The 23464-nt window shown below is 35.6% G+C and overlaps 1 protein-coding gene and 1 long non-coding RNA gene across 2 annotated transcripts in view; both read left to right on the top strand.

The window, feature by feature from the left end:
- Positions 1 to 2491: 2491 nt before the first annotated feature.
- On the top strand, positions 2492 to 11556 carry LOC143236691 (uncharacterized). Its single transcript, XR_013019657.1, has 2 exons — positions 2492 to 2627; positions 11076 to 11556. It is a non-coding gene; the product is annotated as an uncharacterized LOC143236691 (long non-coding RNA).
- A 408-nt stretch (positions 11557 to 11964) lies between these two features.
- The window catches only part of knk (cytochrome and DOMON domain-containing protein knickkopf), a 98795-nt gene continuing 87295 nt past the window's right edge, over positions 11965 to 23464 (top strand). The window contains exon 1 of the mRNA XM_076475101.1: positions 11965 to 12141. Coding sequence (XP_076331216.1) covers positions 12069 to 12141 — 73 coding nt within the window. The 5' untranslated portion in view covers positions 11965 to 12068. The remainder of the gene's footprint in view (positions 12142 to 23464) is intronic.

Raw genomic sequence — 23464 nt, 5'->3', positions numbered from 1 at the left:
CCAAGCTTGAGATTCAGTGACATCAGATGGTTGAAACAGTGTCCACTTAATAACTTTGTTTTTATAAAGCTGCTATTCGTAACATTTCTTAGTGCAAACTGTATAAATATATATATTTGTATTGTAAATTATTTGTTTATGTTTTTTTATTTTGTCACTTACTGGAAAATGAGTTGTGTTTATGATTATCATGAAGTGTTTTTTGCTTAATCATGTTTTGATTAATGTCAGTGTTTTGATATTTGTGCACTGTGTTTTCATTACATATCATATACCTTTAAAAAGTGTTAAGTATTCATTATTCATGTGTGTTATTTTGTTCTGACGTTTTTATTTCATGTGTGTGAGTTGTTAGGTGACAACGTTCTAAAGAGGAAAGAATTCGTTTTTAAAGTTTTTATGTATATATCAAATATTTGTAAAAACTATAAACACGAATTTTTACTCCTTTAGAACGTTGTAGCCTAACAGCTCACACACATGAAATAAAAAGATTAGAATTTTTACCTACATGAGTTTCGGTATTAAAACTTAATGTTACTATGAAAAATACTTACTTGCTTCCAATATGACTGCAGTGAGAAGTGACACTTGGTGAAGTCCAGATGGAAAAATGTTCCACACAATAGTAATTTCACGTCGATTATACTTCAAAACGACTTAGGTAAACTCTACAACTGCTTCTCTTTAAACCTTAATGCACTTTCTGTGTTTCTGGAAAGTACATGATGTAATCTCCTAGTCGTAATAACTAGTAGTATTTAAAATATTATTCTTAAGTCTTGTGCAACCGATGTTATCATAACCCCCTTGAAGTTAGCTGGTTGTCCTTTAAAAATCTTAATTATAGGGTGAAACACGAATTATCAGTCAATAGTAGATAGGTATTAGATTACTGTAACATGTAGAATACTTAGTGCTTTGTTTGTTCGTTTGTTTGTTTTTTGAAATTTTGCACAAAGCTACTCGAGGGCTATCTGTGCTAGCCGTCCCTAATTTAGCAGTGTAAGACTAGAGGGAAGACAACTAGTCATCACCACCCACCGCCAACACTTGGGCTACTCTTTTACCAATGAATAGTGGGAGTTACCGTCACATTATAACGCCCCCACGGCTGAAAGGGCGAGCATGTTTGGGGATGCGAACCCGCGACCCTCAGATTACGAGTCGCACGCCTTAATACACTTGGCCATACCCGGCCGCTTTTAAGTACAGTGGGAAGTATCACTTGATAATGTGCGGATGGATAAGTATTACGCGAAGTAGTAATTTCACGTCGGCTATACTACAAAACGACTAAGGTGCGAAAAACGTTCTGGCAAGACTGATAATATTTTTGCTTCGCGACGTAACTTATATATTATAAAAGAAAAATGTCAGGCGAATTCAAAGACATCAAAGTTAGCGTAGAGCAAAGAAAATGAGAGTTTATGATATACACAGATATGTCAGCTTATGCTACATTCATACAAGTTTTGTCACGAAGAAAACACGATATCAGAGTAGCAGGAGTGTTTTCCATACTTTAGTAGTTTTTGGGTATATGTGTGTAGTACATCTGAATATTATATTCCCTTATTTTCTCTGCTCCTCATTGCTTTCAATGTAGCCGAATTCACGCGATATTTTGGTTTTGTTTTGAATTTCGCGCAAAGCTACACGAGGGCTATCTGCGCAAACCGTCCCGAATTTAGTAGTGTGAGACTAGACTCTAGAGGGAAGACAGCTAGTCATTTCCATCCACCGCCAACTCTTGAGATACGTTTTTACGAACAAATAGTGTGGACTGACTGTAACATTATAACGCATCCACGGTTGAAAGGGCGAACATGTTTGGTGTGACGGGGATTTGAACCAGCTACGCTCAAATTATGAGTCGAGTGCCTTAACCACCTGACTATCCTGGGCCATTTAATAATATATGACTGCTTATTTTGAGAAAAAAAAATTAAGAGCTGCTAAATCGTTTTCTTACCTCCATCGCTTTATATTCCTGTGTACACTACATGGCCAAAAGTATGTAGACACTCCTTCTAATTAGTGGGTTCGGCTATTTCATCAACACTTATTGTAGCAGGAGCATAAAATCAAGCATACAGCCATGCAAGGGCCCGGCATGGCCAAGCGTGTTAAGGCGTTCGACACGTAATCAGAGGGTTGCGGGTTCGAATCCAAGTTGCACCAAACACGCTCGCCCTCTCAGCCGTGTGGGCGTTATAATGTTACAGTCAATCCCACTGTTCGTTGATAAAAGAGTAGCCCAAGAGTTGGCGGTGATAATTAGCTGCCTTCCCTCTAGTCTTACACTTCTAAATTAGGGACGGCTAGCACAGATAGCCCTCGAGTAGCTTTGTGCGAAATTAAAAACAAACAAACAAACAATCTTACTAATGAAAGTAAGTTTACTTTTTACTTTGAATACACAGGCATTCATAATTATGACGTTCATGAATTGTACATGATTTAGTAGTGTTCGTAAATTTGGAAAGATCTTACGTTCTGCTCGGTTATGAAACGCACAGATCATTTTATGTGGTGTCGCTTTTAATTGTTCATTTTGTATTAAGACTCCTGGGTTTATGATACTTTCGAGACATGGATGTACACACTATTTTTTTTTATAAAGGGTGAGTATTCATATTAAAGGTTTTTGTGATTATACATTAAATCTTTGTTAAATGGCATTTCTATCTATATACAATAGTACACTAGTGAACTGTTTTATTGTTTATTTTTATTAAAAACTTCGTATGTTGAATTAGTTGTTACGGGGAAATTTTTCTTGTATTGAACTCTATTATATATTACTTGATTGATACTTGTTGGGAAATCGTTTTACCTCAGTATATCGCATTTAGAAGACTAAACTGTTTTAGCTAAAGATATTTCTTAATTTTCCTATATTTGCACTTGTGATCCACAGGCCTACAGTTCTCATCTTCAAGTATACAAGATCTACCAGTACTATCGGTTTCCTAATAACCTTAAACTCCTAAAGCAGATTCACTCTAACTCTTCATTTTCAAAAGAAAATTTCAGAGAATGCCCTTTTTTTTTAAGCTAAGGAATTTAAGACTAAATGCAATACTTTTATTACAGCCTAACTACTGACTTGTACAATGAATTTATAATCTTTTGAGACTCGTATTCGAAATATCTGTTAATAGATCATAAAACATAAAATCTTATTTTCTCAACTGTTAGATTGCTTAAAGAGGCAGATCAACTAGAACATTCAAAATCCTTTTATTCTGCAGTGCTGTTAAGATTATGCATTGATATATATTGTTAAATTATAGTATCCTAAAACATTACCAAGAATTTGTTATAATTAAAAGCTATCTATTATTTAATTTCCCAATTCATTAAATAACCAGATAAAGCAGAAGCATTTTTGTTTTTGTAACCAGCATCACCCAAAGACCTGTATATCATCATCAAATTTAAGTAACTTACTAACCTTTGTGTCACTAATGTAAATCAAAACAAAAAAGGAACAAACACTGAGTCCTGAGGTACCCCACTTGAGACATTAATCCAGTTTGACTGAACTCTTATTTATAACAACTTCTTGCTGTCTTTCATTCAGCCACTTTTCTATCCAATGAACTTGCTTATCTCCTACACTTAGAGATATTTTTAACAAGTCTTTTGTGTAGTTCTTGTCAAATTATTTAATTGAAAATAAAACAGCTTTGTTAGCTTTTGCTTACCTTTAAGTTTACAAATTTTCTTATACAAAACCAAATGTCCCCTGCTGGTACAAATGTAACTCTATGGATTTACAGTTCTAAATCAGGGGTTCATTTCCCCATGATGGACTCATCAGATAGCCTGATGTGGCTTTGCTGTAAGAAAAACACAAACACACAAAACCAAATTGAGTATTGTGTTCTGTGTATACTAACATTGTTTTAAAAAGAGAAAATGCTTTGTAAATACAATAAAACATAAAGGTAGTGAGAAGGGTTACAACCAATCCTAAGAGACAACAGTCTAACAAAGGGCAGTTACTTGAAATGTATAAATTTGGTTATTTTTTATTTCATCTACACATAAACAGGTTTACAAATCCATTCTCTATCAGCAATGTGCCAAATGTAGTTGTTTTTTATTTGCCACAAATTACAAAGTGTAATGATATAAAAATATTAAAATTGCAATCACAATCAACTTTTTGGTAGTCTTAAAATTTTGGATGCTGAAATATACATTTTAAATTATTTAGTAAAATTCTAACTTTTCTATTATGATTTGTCCAACTCAGTTCTGTAACGAAGTTAAATTTGTGTTATATGTGCTTAAAAGTCCCAAAATTGCCTTAAATATATTAAATTCTCAAGTTCCCAATACAAGAACCAGTTGCTCCTTCTTGTTATCCATTCTGCACAGTTAACCATTATGATCCACTTTTTATCTTTATTATCTGTAAGAGAATAGGATAAGCAGGCTTTAATCCTCATTTAAGTGTAGTGTGCCCCTTAAAGAAAGCGTGTCTCAGTGTCCAACTGGTGAAGTATGGAAACAATATAATACTGAAAAATGTATTTCTTAACTAGAGGTGGTGAGTGTATAGTGCCTTACTATAATGTATTTTCTTCTAGACACTCAAAGTGTGAAAGAGAGCAAGATTTAAAAGGCTATTGGTACTGCAGAACTGTTAACGCATATTGAAATGGTATCAGAAAGCTAAACCAGTAATGTCAAAATACCAAACTTGCTGGATTGGTCAGTTCAGATTGTCAAACTTGCATTGATGATTAATTTAGTTTTGGTGTTATTCAATCATAATGCTTTCAATAGGAATACTTCAGTGGTCATGTTGGCAAAACTGTCCTTGAAAATAGTTTTTGTAACTGTTGCAATTCAATAATTATTGATGCCTTAAATGGCATGATAGACAGCATCATGTATTGAATCTTATCAATCAATATCTATTTTTTCAGAACTATCAGGAATGTAACATGTGTTGTTGTTTTTTTCCAATTGGTACTCTTATGTTAAAAGACCATTATCAGAATTTTTAAATTCCAAATTATTTCAAAATATTCTAATCAGATGCTCTTGAACACTTAATAAAATTTTATGTGAAGTGGAAGATATTTTCTACTGCTTCCAAAAATAGAGAATTAAAAAAATAAAGATATTAAAAATAGTGAAAATCAGTCATCAGTATATGATGTTTTGGAAATTTTTAACTTACAAGTTGGGATTTTCAATCTTCATTCTGTGTGTGTATATGTATTAGCTTTTATATTTTAGGATTTAGTATTAAACGAGTTGGTTTACACCACTTTATAATAGTATGTTCAAAGACATAAGTATTACACTCTTTACAGAGAGACACTGTGTAGAAAAGGGTAAATAAATAATTTCCTCTTTTCATTCTCCAAGTACTTAAGGTATGCAGCAGTAGAATGGGAGGTATGACTGGAAGCATTATCTTGTTTCCAGAAGGAAATCTTTCTTGATTATGGTGCATACTACTCTCTGGAACATGGGAATGGTTTTTGTCATTTAAATTAGCCTAAATACCAGCTGGTTAAAAATTTAAGACCATACCAAAAAGAAGTCCTAAACAGGGTAGGAAATGTCCAACAAGAGGTCTCAGTAGTGAGTTGCACGGCCGTCATTGCAAATAACTTCAAACATTCGCTTTGGCATGATCGATATAAGCGTTTGTAGAAGGCTGACTGGAATGTTATTCCAAGTGATGAAGATGGCGTCACGAAGATCATGCACTGTTTTGAATTGACGTCCATTTTTATAGACTTCCCTTGCTATCCACCCCCCAAACATTTTCAATGGGGTTCAGTTCGGGCGAACACGCTGAATGGTCCAAAAGAATCACATTATTTGCCATGAAAATGTCCTTTGTCCTGCAGGCATTGTGGATTGCAGCATTGTCCTGCTTAATGATCTAGTCATTTCCATGCAAGCGAGGGTCTTCTGTCAATAAGGATGCTCTCTCCAACATGCCAATGTAGCCAGCTGCTGTTTGATGCCCCTGTATAACCTGAAGCTCCATTGTTCCATGGAAGAAGAAAGCATTCCAGATCATGATGGAACTTCCTCCACTGTGTCGTGTAGAAAATGTCTCTGGTGGGATATCCTTATTGTGACAGTAAGGTTGGAAGCCATCTGGACTATCCAGGTTAAATTTTTCTCATCAGAGAACAAAACTTTCTTCCACTTTTCTATGTCCCATGTTTGGTGTTTCTCAGCAAAGTTTAACTGAGATGTTTCGTCACGTGGCCTTTGAAGACATTTATGGTTTTTAAAGCCTTTCTCTCGTAGATGCTGTCTTATTGTTCTTGAGCTGCATTCTGCATCCGTAAGGGCCTTAATCTGATTAGACGATCAGCTGGTGTCTTACTGGATAACAAGTGAAATTCTTTTGCTCAACGCCAGTGAAATTTTCATGGACTGACCACTTGAAATTCTCCTTCCATATCTCTCAGGGTCTTTTAAGAAATGTGCAATAGCAGTTTTACAACGCCCAATCTCACCAACGATGGCACGTTGAGAGAGACCTTGCTTTTGCAGCTTGACAATTCTGCCACGTTCAAACTCTGTCAAGTTTTTAGCCTTTGCCATGTTTTTACCCCAATGTAACACAGGAGGTGTCAGTGGGAGACATTGACAATGTTAATGCTTGAACACAAATGACTAAATTTCGTTACGTGTTTACCGATTAACGCTTCATTTCAGTATGGTCTTAAACTTTTGACCAGCTAGTATTTAGGCTAATTTCATGGAGTTCACATTTTCTCTATTGTATGCTAAAAAAGTTTTTTATTTCCCCTTTTCATATTTTCATCTTTTGAAGCTCTATTCAAATAAGTGGTTGAGTAACAATGCAAGATGGATATTTTTCCTTTATGTTCATTGGCCTCAAGATTTTTGCCAGCAGTGTATAATAATCTTTTGTTGTTTGGTATATGGAGTGGCTGTTTACTGTAAGGGTTTTTCTTCAATATTCTTGATACACTTAAAAATTGGTTTCAAACTTTTGTATTCTACCTGGTGTTGGATCTGTCCTTTTTCACAAGTGCAATTTGTGATGCTCAAGGAATAGTACTTGGTTGTATCATTTAATGTTTATTAATGATTTCTGTCTTCAAAAGCCTCTGCCTATTTTACAAGTGACACATTGGAATTGTTTCTCTATCATCAATCTTATGACATTTGTTTTGCCTAAGTCATGAGTTTCCATGAATAAAGTGTTTTTATATTCCATAATCAAGTGGTATAATCTAGAGCAATAATCAGCTTTAAGATCTGTACAGCTATTATAAATTGTTCTGAGTGAGGACTTGACCTCAGACTTCCAACTTCTTGTTATAAAGGTGATGAATTCTGATATTATTTGATGCAGAATTACAACCTGTACAGCTTTAAATTTTCAAGTTCTCATGTAGAGTTGAGTAAAATTTTATGATTTCCCGTGTTTATGACCATAATGACAATACCCTTGTTCTTTAGATCCATGAGAGTTCTTCTAAATATTAATTCCAACATTTAATTCAACTATACCTTGATCACTAGATGTAAATAGGGCCAGATTAAGGGTTGTATTAGACCTAGGCTTTTCAACTTATAGAGGCCCCAAGCCATCATAAGATAAGTAACATGACAAATGATATACATAAAGTGAATTTATAAAGTATTTTTATGCACATGAATAAAGCAATGTTAAAAAAATATTTGAAAATGTCTTTATATATACACAGTGAATAAATGTCCCAATATAAAGAATAAAGTTATTTTTTTATTATTGATCAAAATATATATGTAAGAATTGCTCGTTTGGGTTGAAAAAATATTTTATGTAGAGAAGCGCAAAATATTTTCTCAACCCAAACAAGCCATATTTACATATATAATTTTCTCTACAAGTGGGTTTTCTCTACATCACTGATTATTGATCAAAATGATTTTACCTTGATTTAACCAAGGAAAATTTTTTTGCAGTTGTTAACTTTTTGGATGATGTCATTCTCCATGCACATGAGTACTAATGGGTTTAACTGAGATTGTTTCATTGATGTTTGCAGCATGTTCTTTAGAAGCTTCAGTTTTGACAATCAGTGTTCTCTAGATCTATTTGTAATCATTAAAATGAGGAAGGTTTTGTATGAAATCTTTACATTTGGTAGTGAAGACTGTAAACCATTTTTGATTAAAAAGGATTACAGTTCTTATGCTGAAATTGTTTCTACATTTTTGACAAATTCAATTTCAATGAATTGGGGGAACTTTTCTTCAAATGAATCTTCTAAATAAGAAGAATATGTTTGTTGCAATATCCAACATTTTTCTTAAATAATCTCTTTCAATAAGGTGTCAAACAATACCAGAAAGTCAAATAAATCAAATACTTTACTTTATGTCTTAATGCATTGGTGTAGTGCTGATTATAGTTTGTCAATAATTGGAAAAAAATTCTTCATTTTAAATTTTTGGCTGTCTGCTAGTTGAGTATCTTCTCCAGATTCACCAAAAATGTTGGCTAAGGTACTTTTAAAAGAATTCAGTAACTGGATAGCATTTCCCAAGTCCATACTTTCTTTTTGCAGATGCTGATTGACTTTATCTGTATTTTGCAAAATTTTGTATGAAAAATCTGTCATAAATTCTGTTACTGAATCTTCTAATTTGTTTTGCAGTGATTCTGTCTTGAAGCCTTATGTCTGTGTTTTGCTGCTTATCTGGAATAATCTCGCATACAGCACCTTCTATGTTGGAATGTCCAAGTGATAGAACTTTGAGTGCATTAACATGAGCTAACCATCATATCTCCCTAAGCTGTCTCACCACTTTTAAACCATCAAGATTTCGAGAAGAACAGACCATCAATGTGTAGATTTGCTGAAAATGTTTTGGAATAACAAAAAAAAAGAAAAAAGAGAAACTGCTTCCATACAACTTTCAACTGCACACAATCCAAACAAGTTCAGTGAGTGTGTTGCACATGGATATATATATATATATATATATATATAGCTAAAGGGTTTTATGCTTGCACCTTTACCTCCATCCTATTGAAACAACCAGACATATTTGCTGCATTGTCATGCAAAATCATGAGGGTGAAAGGTTAGTTTTTATTATGCATTGCCAACTTTTCAACACAAATTAACTAAATTTTATGAAATCTGTATAAATTTTATGGCATTAGTATAAAGGAAATTATTAATACTGTTTTATAGAGAAACTACTTCCACCATATATTTCAAAAACTCTGGTTGGTCCTGTAAAATAAAGGTCTGTTCTGAATAATATGGTTGCAATATTAAAGCTAATGTTTGGTACTGTCAGATGTTACCATATTATTAGGTGTGGTTTGTTGGTGTATTTTGACAAAAAGTAATGATGTATAATCATAAACACCTTAGGAGTGGGGAGGGGGGAAGGGTGTTGCCAAAAAATGTTTGAGTACACGACTTAATGGAATGAAATCAATATTGGTGGCCAAACAGGTAGTTACACTTATATCATTTATGATAATTTTAAAGCAAACATTTATTCATTAGTTAACTGGAACACACATTCTGTTTCACTTACCATTAATGTTGGCCTGGCATATCTTGGTGGTTTGAGTGCTGTACCCTCAATCTGAGGGTCTTAGGTTCGAATTGCTGTCTTACCAAACATGTTTACACTTGTAGTTGTGGGGCCATTATAATGTGACATTCAATCTCACAATTCATTGATAAAAGAGTAGCCCAAGAGTTGATGGTGGGTGGTGATGATTAACTGCCTTCCTTCTGATCTTTCACTGGTAAATTATGGATGACTACTGTAGACAACCATCGTGTGGTAAATTTAAAACAAACCAGATTTATCAATGTAATAAGTGTAGTTACCAGTTTGGCTGCCAGTATTTATCTCATTCCTTTAAGTCACGTGCTGATTTCTCTCTTGTAAGTCATGTGCTGATTTCTCTCTTGTCAGCACTTTTTATTCACACCTAAAGTGTTTTGTAATTAAATATCTACTAATGGAACAGAAAGACCTTTAAACTGCAGTAACTTGAACCTGTAGTGACTACTGTTTAAATCAGAAGCTTAGTACTTCTATTGTTGGTTTGACTTTCTTACCACTATTCCAAATAATAAATGTATTCACAGGTGCACTGATCTTCCTCAGAGTAATCAGTTAGGATTTCCAGAATAATTGTAAGTATGACAGAAAATGTTATGTAGAGTTGAACAGTGTTCTCCAACTTTTGAGTTTGTGAGAGTGAAAGATAGAACACATTGTATGACATCATGAAACAATCTGCATGTATTTCAATAAAATGCAAATATGGCAAAGGACAGCACCTTTATAGAAACTTTCAGAGATGTCTTCTATACTGACAAAACAGGTGACTATTATTCTTCCACTCCAAAACTTCATAATAACCTTAACCAAGAGAAAGGATACATGATAATAAGATGGATGACCCAGAAAATAGGCAATGGTGGAGAGGAATTTAGCTATTTCCTTGCTTACTTTTGATGTTAAAACTACATACACTTACAGGATTAATGAAGGTGTGAAAAACACCAATTATGCCTGCAAACCCCAACAGTAATCACGTCGTTTAATGTATTTTGTTTATTAAGTTGTAACTTTAGTGATTTTATTCATTACCCTCCATCCCATTTTTTAATTGAAGAATAACTCTTCAACTCCATTTTGGTACATTTGTTCTTTATTTCAGCTTTCTCCTAAAATAAGTGTGGGTTGTTAGATTCAAGTTAAAGATAATTTATGGTTTCTGTTAATTACAAGACTAATATATTATTTTGGTGGTACTTTCAGGATTATTAAAGCATTATATGCTTCAGTAGTTCTAGGAAAACTGAATAAATGGTAGTTTAAGCCACAGGTGATTTTTGTATTTTAATTGTGACAGTAATTTAAATTTATGTAGTATTTTCTCCAACTATTTGTCAATGTATGAAATACTGTTGCTTCACATGTAAAATTAAAATTTATATAGTAATTTCATGAGGATACACTTGTCAAAATATTTAATATTGTAAGGACACAGAACTTCTACTATGATTTTGTTTATTTTTCAGAAATACCACTTTTCTACAACCCTGCAATCAATCTGCAGAAATGTCCTCATCCACAAAGTTAAGTCCATGGTTGCTAAGTAAATCTATCCTTCTGACATCAGAATATGTATTATTCATTGTTGATGATGGACATACCTGGTGTTATAGTTAACAAGATAAAAATTGAGTATTTGAAGTGGGTGAAGACTTTCAATCCAAAGGTTCAGAAGTGGTTTAGTTACATCTCAAAATAGATGGCAGTTTTCATGATAAAAATGACATAGGAACTGGGATAATAGAGAACCAAACTGACCATCAACTTATTTTTCAAGTCTGCTTGTGGACCTCCAAAGAACTTTAGTGCCCTGTTCTACTTAAATGTGATCTCAGAAGTTTAAGTTATACAAAAGTTTACTTGTTACTTGTAAATATTTAAAATTGAAGTATTGTAAGATGGAAAACGTTTATATTAAATAAAAAAGATTCATTATCTTCAGTTATAGATCAACTGACCCATTCAACTTATTTGAAGTCACCAACACATAGAAGAAAATAATAAGAAACATAAAACCAAAAGTTACTCTAGCCCATCCTTATACATATCAGTAAAAAGTATTTACCACCAGTTCTTCTACACTTCAGAACAAAAAAGTCAGAATCATTAAGCCTTGAATTAATCATGCTAAGTTCATTAGATCCAGTTTTACTTCTGTAATGAGAAATTTATAACTTCAATATATAAAATAATAGAAATATTTCTAATTTTCTTCGTCCCAAGTTGCGAAGTTAAGGTTAACTTTTTACAATAAGAACAGTGAGCTTCTAGTGCTTGCAGGCATAACGTCTAACCAGTGAGCCGCGACCAGAAAAGGTCGCAGTGGAAGCTAGTTAGTCCAGGGGCGTAATTTCCCCTTGACGGGCGACCTACTTACAGGTAAACCAGTCTTGTTCAAACCAGTTGCTTGCGTGTATCATAGCTGTTATGTTTGTGTTTGTTCCTTTCAACCTTAGAAAATGAGTAGAATGGTTCGTCTAGTGGTTTTCCAGATACGAGGCTCCTTGCTACTACTCTACCTATCATGTTTTGGTAAGTGTATACAAACTCAACAAGGTAACTTTTAAGTTTTAAAACAATTGCATCGATAACTAAGGAAAGCACTATACTTTTAGAATTATTGTTACGAAATAAAAGTTACCGAAACAAGAATGACTAAGACGCAGTATCTATTTAGGTAAGCCGTTTTGGAATGGCGTCTTATTTTCATAATGTATACATCTTAAAACCTACTTACGTCCGTATTAGATTTAGGATAGTAGTATTTTATTACAATATAAATATCATATGTTATGTGTCGATTTCTAAATATTAAAAGAATCAAGACTCCAAACGAAGTAGTTTTTTTGTTTCCCGGATATGTAACTGTGAGCATTCAGCACATTAACTGTAATTACATGCCACAATTCATGTATAATGTTCCTATTATTTCTAAACTTTTCAATTATAATAAGAAGAATATTGTCATTTTCAAATTTGTACGTTATATGCGAACCTTAATAAATATGTATATACATGTCATTACGTTTGTTTTTTAAATGTAACGAGTTGCTTGTGACGGTGGTGATTAGTATGTAAGGATGGGATAAAAATGGCTGCTGCATATGTGTTGTTTATAGTAGTCTCAAATCTCTCATACCACAATCTGAAAGACTTTTGTAAACACTTATTCTAAGTTTTCGAGATTTCAAAAGGTATTAAACCTTCAGTTTAACCACAACATTAGCTAAAGTAGATCACCGGCAAGTATCGTCACAGCTAAAGGTTCTGCTGATTAGCTTGTCAATAATTGAGATTGTGACGATTTATACACCAGGATGTTGCATTTTAACTTGGAGAGCCCAGAAACAGTACAGCATTTCACTAACTTCGAGACTTGTACATCAAGACAATTCCTCACACCAGGCTAAAACTGCTGCCTTCATAGAGACTGTCATTGACTAAAATATTCATTGGTATCGTTTTTAAAAAAGAAGGAAAACAATTAATTTAAATAAATATAAAAAGGATAATATAGGAATGAATATGCCAAGAAAAAAAAAAGGTACAGGAACAAGATAGGAATGAAAACACAATTCCCTACATAAGTGGCCACTGAGTCAGTGTTACAAGTTAATGTGAATTAGTCATTGTGAAGCCCCTCAGGTGGGATAGTATTAGAGTCTATGGACTTACAACTCCAAAATCCGGTTTGTAAGACTTTATAGCATTATTCAGTTCAAATACTTTTATCCAAACCTGAATTCATTATTCAACTTTACATAATTATTATGTAGGGATTTATGTATGTTTACGTGTATTCATCCCTTTTTGTTATTATTACTTGTATAATTGAAATACACTAAAAATTCTGTAAAATTTGCCATATAGGTTAGTGTCCTTTGGGATACTAGACCTTGAAGTAGATATTTACCTTCATTTTTTTTTCTGAAAGGAAAAATTTTGCTGATAACGATGTGATTAGTGCGTTACGTTAGTGCAATAAATTATTTAAGTATACAACAAATGAGAAGACAACCTAAAACAAAAGTTCATTTGCATTTGTACTAGATAAATTGAGAGTTTCTACATCTGAATACAGTTCACGGTGCGAGTTAAAAGAAAAAGAAAGATTTCTGAAATATGTTTATCATATAGACATTATCTTAAAACCCGTGATGACGAAAAAAACACTTGTAGAGAAAATTATATATTTAAAAACGGCTGGTAAAACACCCAAACACTAAATAAAGAAACAAACATAGACAAACGCAAAATTAAAGAAGCCTTACTTGCACAACAACTTAAGCCCAAAATAAACCAATACAAAGGAACACCTTTATACCAATATCAATAAATATATCCAACATCTAAGCACGCCCTCTACATTCCTACACTCAATTATACAACCGTTTTCAAACATGCGGTCTGCTACCGGCCAGTAACCCTTTCTTTGTGAACCTGACGACGACCGAAGGTCGAAACGTTTTTCGCTTTTCTGTTAGCGTTTTCTATATCCATACCAACCGTTTATAATTATATAATTATCTTACAAAGATCTTTCATATTTTTACGTATCTTCACATGTATGATATGTGCACAATTTTTATTTATATACACACACAAACTCCCCCCCCCTCGGTGTGGATTCCTGTACGGAGTGAGTGGACCTCTCAGGGAAGGTTCTGTTCTCTCTGGCTACCTCTGGGATCTAAAAATCCACCCACATGTTTGCCGTATTTAGTAACGCGTGAAGGGGAGGAGGTAATTTTGGTGGTTGAGGGGTTCAATCTTAACACATCACTATGGCCTTGAATTCCTGTAAACGGGCAGCCTTGGGGTGGCCCCCTAGAGTCAGTCGACTGGTCCACTTGGGGTAGGGTTAACCAAGTACCAGTGTTTGATGTTCTCAACAGGTGTTGTGGGCATTACATCTGATGCTGGTGTTTGGGTATATAGTGCTTACAAAACCTTGCCATTGCTGCAGTGTCCTTGTTTGGCATTGTAGTGCGTCCCCTCGTAGAACTTCATGGTTGGTGGGGTCAGTGGGTGCCAAAATATTCTTTTTTATTGTGATCTTCCAAATAACATAGTGAAAAAACAGTCCATAGATAAACGACCATGTCTTGAAGATTCTGTTCAGCAATCTTCAATATCTGTTACACTTACACCTCATTTTTTTATATTACATTCTCTTTCAGACAAACCTTTCAGGCATATGTCTCCCTTTTTTATTCAGAAGGGACTAAACTCACTAAAGGGACTTGGTGGTTCTCCAAAGTCAGTCAAAAAGCTTCACTCTGGTGACATATTGGTGAAAACGTCCACATTTAAACACAGTGAACTCCTTATATTCAAAGGCGAATATGGATATACCTATTGAAGTTGCACCCTATGCTACTTTGAATTCGTCATGAGTCGTTATTGTTGAGAGTGGTTTGAAGAATATCCCGAGTCGGAGATTCTCACTGGTTTCTCCACCTAAGGGCTTTCCGAGTGAGGCATGTCTCCACTCGCAAAGATTGAATTATGATGCCAACCAATGTCATCATTTTCACATTTAATCATTTTAACATCTTTCAGCAGTTTTCTTTGTACAGAAATTACAGGTTGTGTGATGGATGAGTGTATGGTGGGGTGGCACTGTTGGTTGATCAGCATGTGCCCATCCTGTGTTTCCTTGGGTCGTATCATCACTGTTTGTTCTTTCTGCCTGTCTCTGGAAGAGACCTGTGATCAATCAGACATTGATGATCTCATTGAACATTTGCTATCCCCCTTTTTAATCATAGGGGAATTTAATGAACATAATTACCTCTGGGGAAGGGCAGATATTGATGGGAGGGGTTGCTCCGTAGAGTATATGCTCTCTGATCACAACTTTTTTCTTTTCAATTTTAGTTCTTACACTTATTTCCATGCACCTAGTCAGTTCTTTACTGCTATTGATCTCTCAATTTTCTCCCCTTTACTATTCTCCCACATTTCATGGGGGTTGACAATAACACACGAGGCAGTGATCATTTCCTATAATTTTGAGAGAGACTGGCCATGGTCGATGCCACTCAGCCTGCATGTCCCAGTGGATGCTGGATCAGGCTAACTGGTCATCTTTCACTCTTTTTGCAGAACTTGATCCTGCCGTCATCTGTAAGCCATCAGTAGACGACTGCATGGCAGCAGTGATTGACTATTATACAGACAGCTGTTCAATGTATTCCTAAAACCTCGACACGTTTTTCACGATATCCTTGTCTGTGGTGAAATCCTGCCTGCCACTTTGCACGGAAGGCTCAAAAGCAGGCCGAGGATACTTTTCATAGGTATCCCCACTCTCAAACAACATCACTATCCAGCAGGCTTGTTCACATGCTCGGCAGGTAAGACGTCATAGCCAGAAGGAATTCTGGATTAAATTCACCATCAGCATCACCTCTACAACCAGTTCCAAAGTCATATGGAGCAAGATGCAGAAGGTAAGTGGGAAATATAATTCTGTCTCCTTCTCTATCTTGCTCTCTGATGGCCAGGAATTAGCCGATACTCAAGGTGAAATATTTTGCTGGGTATCTAGCACTCCTCTTCATCCTGACACCTTCTTAGCCATCAATACTCAGGCAGAGCAATCACCTCTCTCCTTTCAAGCTGATTGTCTCTATGACTATAATTGCCCCTTTACATTGGTGGAACTCAAACTGACCCTTCGTCGGTCTGGCAGTAAATCAATTGGACTTGATGATATACACTTCTTGCTTCTCTTGCTGATTGTTTTTAACTAATGCCTGGCTATTATCCCACCTTTCACTAAGCCTGGGAAGGATCCCAAGATTCCCTCAAACTTCCACTCAATTGCTTTAATGAGCTCTCTCTGTAAGACCTTAGAGAGGATGTTTAATGCTCATCTTGTTTGGTTCCTCAAATCAAACAACCTCCTCTCACCCACCCAGTGTGGGTTCTCATGATAGTGCTTCACCATGGACTACCTGATTTGACTTAACGTCAGTTAGCAAAGCCTTTCTTAAATGACAACATCTTGTATCAATATTGTTTGACATGGAAAAGGCTTATGATACAACATGGAGGTGTGGCATTTTGCGAGATCTCCACTTATATGGGTTACATAGTCATTTGCCCATTTTCATTAACAGTTTTTAACAGACAGGTGATTACAAGTTCGTGTGGGTTTGACACTTTTTCATTCTTTTCTACAGGAACTCAGGGCTGTGTTTTGAGTGTCACATTTTTCAGTATAAAGATTAATGTCATCACTGAACAACTCCATCTTACTGTTGTCAACCCGCTCTATGTAGATGACTTTCACATATCAAGTCAGTCATCGAACATGAGGTATACTAAGTGGCAACTACAGACTGCCCTCAATCATTTACTGAAGTGGACCACAGCAAACAGGTTTGACTTCCCTCTCTCTAAAACCATTTGCATGAGCTTCGTATCAGTGATGTTGTGCTACCCATGATTCCTGAGGCAAAGTTTATGGGGCTTATCTTTGATCATAAGCTGACTTTTTTACCACACATCAAGCAGCTTCGAGTCAAATGTACAAGAGCACTGAACATCTTACATGTTGTCTCTTCCACCACTTGGGGAGTGGATAAATGTTCTATGCTAATGATATATCGTGCTCTTATTTGATTAAAACTAGACTGGGTCACTGGTCTATGGCTCTGTCAAGACCTCAGCATTGAAGATGTTGGACACCATTCATCATCAGGGACTTCACCCCTGCACAAGTAGGGCTTTCTGCACTTCCCCAGTCCAGTGCTTGTACACAGTCTCGTGAACCTCTACATCTCTGCTGTTTGCAACTGTCTTTACTGTATGCTTCAAAACTTCAATTCTTACCACAGCATCCCACCTGGGATTTTCTTTCTTCGGTGGGCTTCAGAACAGATGATCTACCATTGCTCCTTTTGGCCTTCGTGTTTAGGTACAGTTGAATTAATTGGGTCTGTCCTTGGATAGCATTGCTGTATCCACTGTTCAGCCCATCCCACCATGGTTAATTATAATTCCAAAATGTGACCTTTCTTTAAGTCATCTGAGAAAAGCAGATACTCCTGATTGGAAGTACCGTCTTTTATTTGTTTGAACATCATTTTACATATCCTTCCATACCCATTTATGTGGATGGTTTGAAATTAGGTGACTCTGTAAGATCTGCCATGGTTTGTTGTTGTTTGGTGGTTATGCACAGAATCCCCTCTACACTTTCTGTATTGACTGCTGAACTGTATGCCATTTCTCTTACCCTGAATCACATAGAAGCTAAACAATACTCAAATTGCACTATTTATACCCACTTGCTTAGTTTTCTTCTGGCCCTGGAATCGCTTCACGTTAGTTCTCACCCTGTTCTCGCCGATATTCCAAACTAACTGGCCCATTTCACTTTAACATCTACTTCTGTCCAGTTTTTCTGAATACCAGCCCACGTTGGTATGCGCGGGAACGAGCTCGCCAATACTGCAGCTAAATCTGTCTGCTCTGGTGCTATCACTACTGTGCCTGTTTCATACATGGATTTATGTAACATAAATTTTGTTCCTGGATAGTATATGTTATTTTTTAATCGCTTATGTTGTAAAAGTACAGATAATGGCTATTATTCCCTTCAAACTTTGCTTTTGTGACCTGGATAATGAAATTTAGAAATTAACGTAGATTCTGTATAAAAACGGGCAAAGTTTCACATTTTCATTTACCAAAGATCTCAATAAAACAACATATGAATCAAGATTTACATGTATTTATACTAAAGTTACATAAAAATGAACAAAAATGTTTAGAAGTGAGTAGTTTTTCGAGATTTGCGACTGTAATGTAAATCACTTTAACGTATCAGTACCCAAATATAGTCTCCCATCAAGTTTTCGTTGTATTTTATCTGGGACTAGTGCACCAGTGTGTTGTCTTTGTGACACTCAGGTTACAATAAGCCACATTTTACCGTCTTGCCGTCGTCACCACTCTAAACAACGGCACCATTTTAAACGTTTTGTCCCAAGGTTTATTTATAGCGTTGGCCGGTGTCACTATCGCCAATGGCACTGCCCATCTTACAAATGTTTTTAGTTTTTAAAAGCCATTAACCTTTTTGACGCTATTTAAGTTTTCAATTTATAAATTAGACCTTTTCTTTAATATACAGTATTCCCTCGCTATTCGCGGGGGTTACGTTCTTTAACCCCCGCGAATAGCGAAAAACCGCGAATATTGGATGCAGTTTTAAAACTTCTATGTATGAGATTATATACGGTACTAAATGCTTCCCAGACACTTTCTAAAGGCACTCTTACTCATTAATACAGTAATAATGTAGTAATATTGCATGCAGTCATGTATTTCACTAATGTTGTAATGATAATGTAAACACACTTTAATTTTGTACTGCAGCAATATTTTAATCAAAAAGAAACATAAGTACAGGAGGACAGTAACACCGCATAGTATAGTTACCCATACTGTATTACTGTACCGTAAAGTCATTTTCTATGCGTACAACACATGTATTAGAATTGACAGAAAGTGGAACAAATTTAAAGGCAAACTTAGACAGATAAATACAGTACGCACAGTTCAGATAATAATAATACAGTACAGTACAATTTAGTAATAATATGCAATTAAAAACATTATTAATACACGGTCACAAAAATATGCACTGTACATACACTGTATGCATTTATAAAAAAATACGTACTGTATTGCAATAATAATTGAAAAAAATTTTAATATTGTTTGTGCACTCACCAATAATGAATGATGATAAAATGATGATGAAATTTGCTGTGCCATACGATGATGATGATAACACTAATGTACAGTATGGCACAGCTTAACTGCTGCTTTACAGCACTTTAGGTAATTACTCCTCCTCTTCAGGCACTTAAGGAGAAAGCTCCATTTCTTCAGGAGAGTCAAGAGGTTGTGTTGTTTCTTTAGGAGAGTCAGGAGGAGGTGTCGTACTTTCTTCGGGTGTGGCTTGGTTTGACGTTTTGGATACCTTCTTTAGGAACATGGTTATTGGCAGCTGGTTCCGTTGTTTTTTCATAGTGATGAATAGAGTTTTGTAGGTCGACATGGTAGAGTTAATTGCATTTGAGAATTGCAGCGAACGAACCATGTAAGGGTCCCATGACTTGGCAGTCTCTTGCAAATCCTTTGCTTTTGACATGAGTCCAGCCAACCATTCTAGAGTTAGACCCTCGTCCTCTTCCTCTTGTGATGGTTCTTCCTGGCCCTCTGTTTCTTCTTCACTGGCAGATTTCGTCAACTCTGCCAAATCTTCGTCCGTTAGAGGCTGAGAGTGGGCGTTAATCAGGTCATTGAACTCTTCATAAGTTATGTCATCAAAGCCTTCACCACCGATTAACTTTGCTAGTTTAACTGACTTGTTGACAGCATCATGTTGAATTTCATCCGGTGAGAACCCTTTGTAATCATGAACACATTCTGGCCACAGATTTTTCCAACATGCATTAAATGTTTCTTTTTTCATGTCTTGAAGTGCCTTGTGTATGACTGTCAGGCACGATGTAATTGTGCCAGTAAACTTTCAACTGGAAGTCCTCATTCTCGTCTATTTCATCAACTAATTGTTGAAGACAGTTGCCAGTGTAAAGTGCCTTAAAGGCACGAATCACTCCTTGATCCATAGGCTGGAGGAGGGATGTTGTGTTGGGAGGGAGGAACTCGATCTGGATTCCCTCATGATACAAATCCACAGGGTGACCGCCAGCATTATCTATGATCAGCAACACTCGAAATTCGAGTTCTTTTTTGCAAAGGTATTCTACCACTTGAGGGATGAAACACTGATGAAACCAGTTGGATGTCAGGAGCTTCGTAATCCAGGCCTTGGAATTATGCATCCAGAAGACAGGCAAAGTGTTTTTATTTTTGTTCTTCAGAGCCCTGGGCTTTGCAGATTTATAAATGAGGCCGGGTTTCATCATCCAGCCAGCAGCATTACCACACATAATAAGTGTCACTCTGTCCTTTTGTGCTTTGAATCCTGGGGCTTTCATTTCGTCCTTCATGATGAAAGTTCTGGAAGGCATTTTTTTTCCAGAACAACCCAGTCTCGTCCATGTTGAAGACCTACTCTGGCTTGTATCCCTTCTCCTCAATGAATTTCTTAAAGGCTTCAGGATACTTTGCTGCAGCTTCTCCGTGGGATTTTCCAAATCGTAGTTGGTAACGTTTCAGGAAACAATCGAACCAACCCTTGCTGGCATGAAATCCTTTGGCATCAGCTGCTGTTGATGGTCCTGGTTGTCCTTCAGTGAATTGAGAATATAATTTCAATGCCTTCTTTTGAATGATCTTGGTGTCCAAAGGGATATTTTTCTTTCGCAAGTCTTGTATCCACAATGCTAAGGCAGATTCCATCCTCACGATTGCCTTGTTTCTTACAACATTCACCATCTTAGCACTTCCACAAAAATTCGTATCTACACTAGCTCTGATTGCTTGTCCATTTTTCTTTATGTAACGCACGGTGCTCTCATTCACTCCGTAATGGCGTCCTACAGCAGCATAACCTTTTCCTTCCTTTATCATATCAAGCAGTTGTACCTTCTCATGCAGGGTCATAACCTTTTTCTGGCGCTTAGGTTCCTTGCCAGAAGCTGGAGGTGTAGGGCGTTTGAATGGCATTGTAGGGTGTAAATAATATTGTAAAAATAAACACTTGAATTTACAGTCCAAACAACCACGTTGAAAACTCACGCGCGAATGAAAGAGAGAAACAGCTGATCAGCAGCACGCGTATGCAGCCAATCAGCAAGAAGGAAAAACTAAAGCTGTCAGCCATTGGCTAAATTCAAATCTATTTCTTAGCCTCCTCGGGACCGAGTGTTGTGTGTGTGCGTGTGTAGTGCGTTACCGGCTGTGCTTTTCCGTTTGCGTTGTGGGGGAAGCTGAGGCAGTCAGCCAATAGCAGCTCAGCCCATTGTTTGATAAAGACGTCAATGGATAAAACTGCTTGAGAGAGTAAATACAGACATACCCACGAAAAGCGCTTTTAGTCTCTATGACCTACAAAAACCCGGTTTACCGAGCATTCGTTTTTATGACGTTATGACGCTAGCCTGGTATACCGGCATACGATGCGATAGGGTTAAGAGCCTAACCCGCGAATATGCGGGGCCGCGAACAGGTGAGGGTTTACTGTAATCCCTTTTTTAAGAATTAAAGTACAACTAGTTCGATTTGAAATTAGATAATGGCCGTAACATCAAGTAACCCGAAACCAGGACTGGAAAGGTCAACTTCAGATGACTAACGCTGATATTTGAACTTATCCGTTAGTCATCCTGACGAGTTATAATAATTAAAATTATGCTTCAGAAAGTCCTTTAGAACTTGTATTACTGCAGTTTCTCTCTTACTGCTGTAAACTAGATCAAATAATTGGATTTAACGCTATTTTTGTTTTATTTCAAAAAATAAGTTTTGCTTTATTTTACTTTGATCCCTTTTAACGAATTTTAATAATTTTAACTTTTTACCTGATGTTTGACGCAGATAGTCCAGTTGTTTTGTGCCATAAAACACCAAACCAACCAACCAATCTTTGAACCCACAAACAAATTTCAGTTAAAATGCCAAAACTATACATAAAGTTAATATTTTGTTCTTTGAATTGAAAAATATTATCAATAGATTGAAAGGTGTTTGCTTCGAAATAGCGAACATGTTTTTCTGACCAAAATAATACACCTGTAAAATTATATTGCCTAAGAAAATACAACATATTTTTTAGAGCAATGAGTATTTAAAGCGTTTTTCATATGTGTGTGTGTGTGTATATATATATATATATATATATATATATATATATATATATATGTTTTAGGTACAATACAACAGTGGAAGATCTAAGGGAAGAGAATGAATTTAGCATTTAGTGTGACGACTTGTAATTCATTAAACATTGCTTAACTTGTTATGACTATTTAGTTTTGTAAATTAAATGTAACAACTAAAAAGGTATAAGAAAATGTGTAATTTTTATATCAGTTTCGTTTGTTCATTGTACGTTTGACATTCAGTAAATGTTAAGGTCATATTCAATGGGCTATTTATTCCATGCCCACCACGGATATCGAGCCTGATGCTTAGTATAATAAGCCTTCAGATTTTCTGTGAACCACTAGAGCAGGGCTTCCCAAACATTTTAGACCTGCGGAGCTTCACACCAGAAAGTAAAAACTCTCCGGAGCTTCAATAAAAAACAACAAAAAACACTAAAAATAGAAACAATCGGTCAGATAAAGTTTACTTCAAGTTTTTAGAATATAAATTTATTTAAAATATCAATAGTTATTAAAGAAAACTTTTTACTTCTACTTACTTGTTCAAATATTTCTGCATGTAAAATTTATATCAGTAAAAGTACAGTGTACTTTTTATGTTTAGTGGCTCGAATGGGTTTGCTTTTGTTATTTGGAGTTATGGTTGTTACCTGTTAGCGCAAATCATCTTCAGTATTTAAATTTGGTCTTTGTAACTGTATATAGTGAAAATGGTTGCTCTCAAAGATATATTGTTGGAAAACGCATCAAAAGTTTCAAAGCTCTGTTACTTTTTCAGGGTATTCCATGGCCATTTGAATCCCAAATTGTGTATTTCTTCCTGCTGAATTTTTTTTAGGGTGTAATCAGTTGAAATTCTTACAAACTGTTCTTTCTTTTTCAAAGGCAAAAAGCCATTGAGATTGTTGAAGCAATTAAGTTCTCCCATAAGTATACATTCACCCCAAAGTTTTAGTTTATGTTGAAGCACTTCCATTTTACTCTGAGCTTTGAAGTACGTTACCCTGGTATTTTGCAATGTAGCATTCACTTTATTT

Source organism: Tachypleus tridentatus, chromosome 13 (genome assembly GCF_004210375.1).
Source record: "Tachypleus tridentatus isolate NWPU-2018 chromosome 13, ASM421037v1, whole genome shotgun sequence".
Taxonomy (NCBI): domain Eukaryota; kingdom Metazoa; phylum Arthropoda; class Merostomata; order Xiphosura; family Limulidae; genus Tachypleus; species Tachypleus tridentatus.
This window is presented reverse-complemented; position numbering and strand designations above follow the sequence as displayed.